The sequence below is a fragment of the Limulus polyphemus genome, unplaced genomic scaffold (assembly GCF_000517525.1).
Source record: "Limulus polyphemus unplaced genomic scaffold, Limulus_polyphemus-2.1.2 Scaffold669, whole genome shotgun sequence".
Classification (NCBI taxonomy): Eukaryota; Metazoa; Arthropoda; class Merostomata; order Xiphosura; family Limulidae; genus Limulus; species Limulus polyphemus.
In genome coordinates this window covers 231,055-232,447 of record NW_013666279.1, presented here as the reverse complement: position 1 = coordinate 232,447, position 1,393 = coordinate 231,055, and the positions used below count along the sequence as shown (strand labels likewise).

Genomic DNA, 1,393 nt, shown 5'->3' with positions numbered 1-1,393 from the left:
TGAGAGGAAACGTTAAACTGCACAACTTTAGGGTTAGGAAAACATCCCAGATTTTTAGCATTATTCCATTTGGGAATTTATTAGTTATTTTAAAGCAAAACAGCAACGTGGACTTTTAACATATTTAATTCTTGTTATAACAAACAATTTGGCACAAAAATATTAAAAAATGATTCGATTCTGGTCATTGAGAGGAAACGTTAAACTGCACAACTTTAGGGTTAGGAAAACATCCCAGATTTTTAGTATTATTTCATAACTTTGACGACGAATTGGTGCTTGCTTTTAGTCAGTCGCCTCAGAAAGTCCTGTTTTCTATTATAATTCCAGGCTATAAATAAAGCCGTATTTTAAGGTGTAATCTCTGTTTAAAATCAAGGAAATACATTACTCTGAAATGCAAAGTTCCCAGAGGCCTAACGACTCACTTGTAGTTCTTCTCCATGTTATTGTAGGTGTCGGTGAACCATCGGCACTGCAGTCGATTCGAACAGACTTTCCTTCGGCAACTTCCGAGTTTTGTGGTTCCACGATCCAGCTAGGAGGCGCTATAAAAAATATTGCAAACTCCATCAATAGTTAATCATTATGCGTAAATATTAACATTTAAGATCAGTGAAATAAGAAATAATTCAATAGGCTCAATGAATCATACAAATGGTTGTTTTGCTAGAAAAAAGAATTGCGTGTAAAATACTTTAAAAACTAGCAATTTTCTGTTCTGAAACTCACATGTGTGCACGGTACAACCTGGCCAATGTATTCAATGAAGCAGTTGAGTGAATTAATGAAAAAAAGAGTTTTGCGAGAAATTGATTTGAAAAATAATTATTGAGAATTTTTCTTTTCGCAATTAAGAGGGGTATTTATCGTAACTATGTAATTCAATCACTGAAGAAAAGGTTCATCAAATAACGGACTTAATTGTATAAAACAACAACAACACGTAGATGTAACATTATGGGATGTAATCATGTGCATCAAAGGGCAAAGAAAAGCTTCAGGAAATAATGAGTCTAAGCTTTATTCGATATAAAGCAATTTAAGAAAATATAGCATAAAAGTGAAACATTATAACTGGTAACCATCAATGGACCAAGATAAAATTCACCAAATAACGAGTCTAAATGTACTCGATATCAAACAATAAAAAAATCTATGTGCAACATTATTATATGCAACCACGTACATCAATGGACCAAGAGAAAATTCACCAAATAACGAGTCTAAATGTACTCGATAACAAACAAAAAAAAACCTATGTGCAACATTGTAAGATGTAACCACGTACATCAATGGACCAAGAGAATATTCACTGCATAACGAGTCTAAGTATATTCGACACTAAATAATTTAGAATATATATATATGTAGCGTTATAAAAGGTAACCAT

The 1,393-nt window shown here is 32.5% G+C and overlaps 1 protein-coding gene across 1 annotated transcript in view; it reads right to left on the bottom strand.

Annotated features, from left to right (window-relative positions):
• LOC111085863 (Down syndrome cell adhesion molecule homolog) overlaps positions 1-1,393 on the bottom strand; it is a 113,827-nt gene that overhangs the window by 56,559 nt on the left and 55,875 nt on the right. The window contains exon 5 of the mRNA XM_022386408.1: positions 429-548. Coding sequence (XP_022242116.1) covers positions 429-548 — 120 coding nt within the window. The remainder of the gene's footprint in view (positions 1-428; positions 549-1,393) is intronic.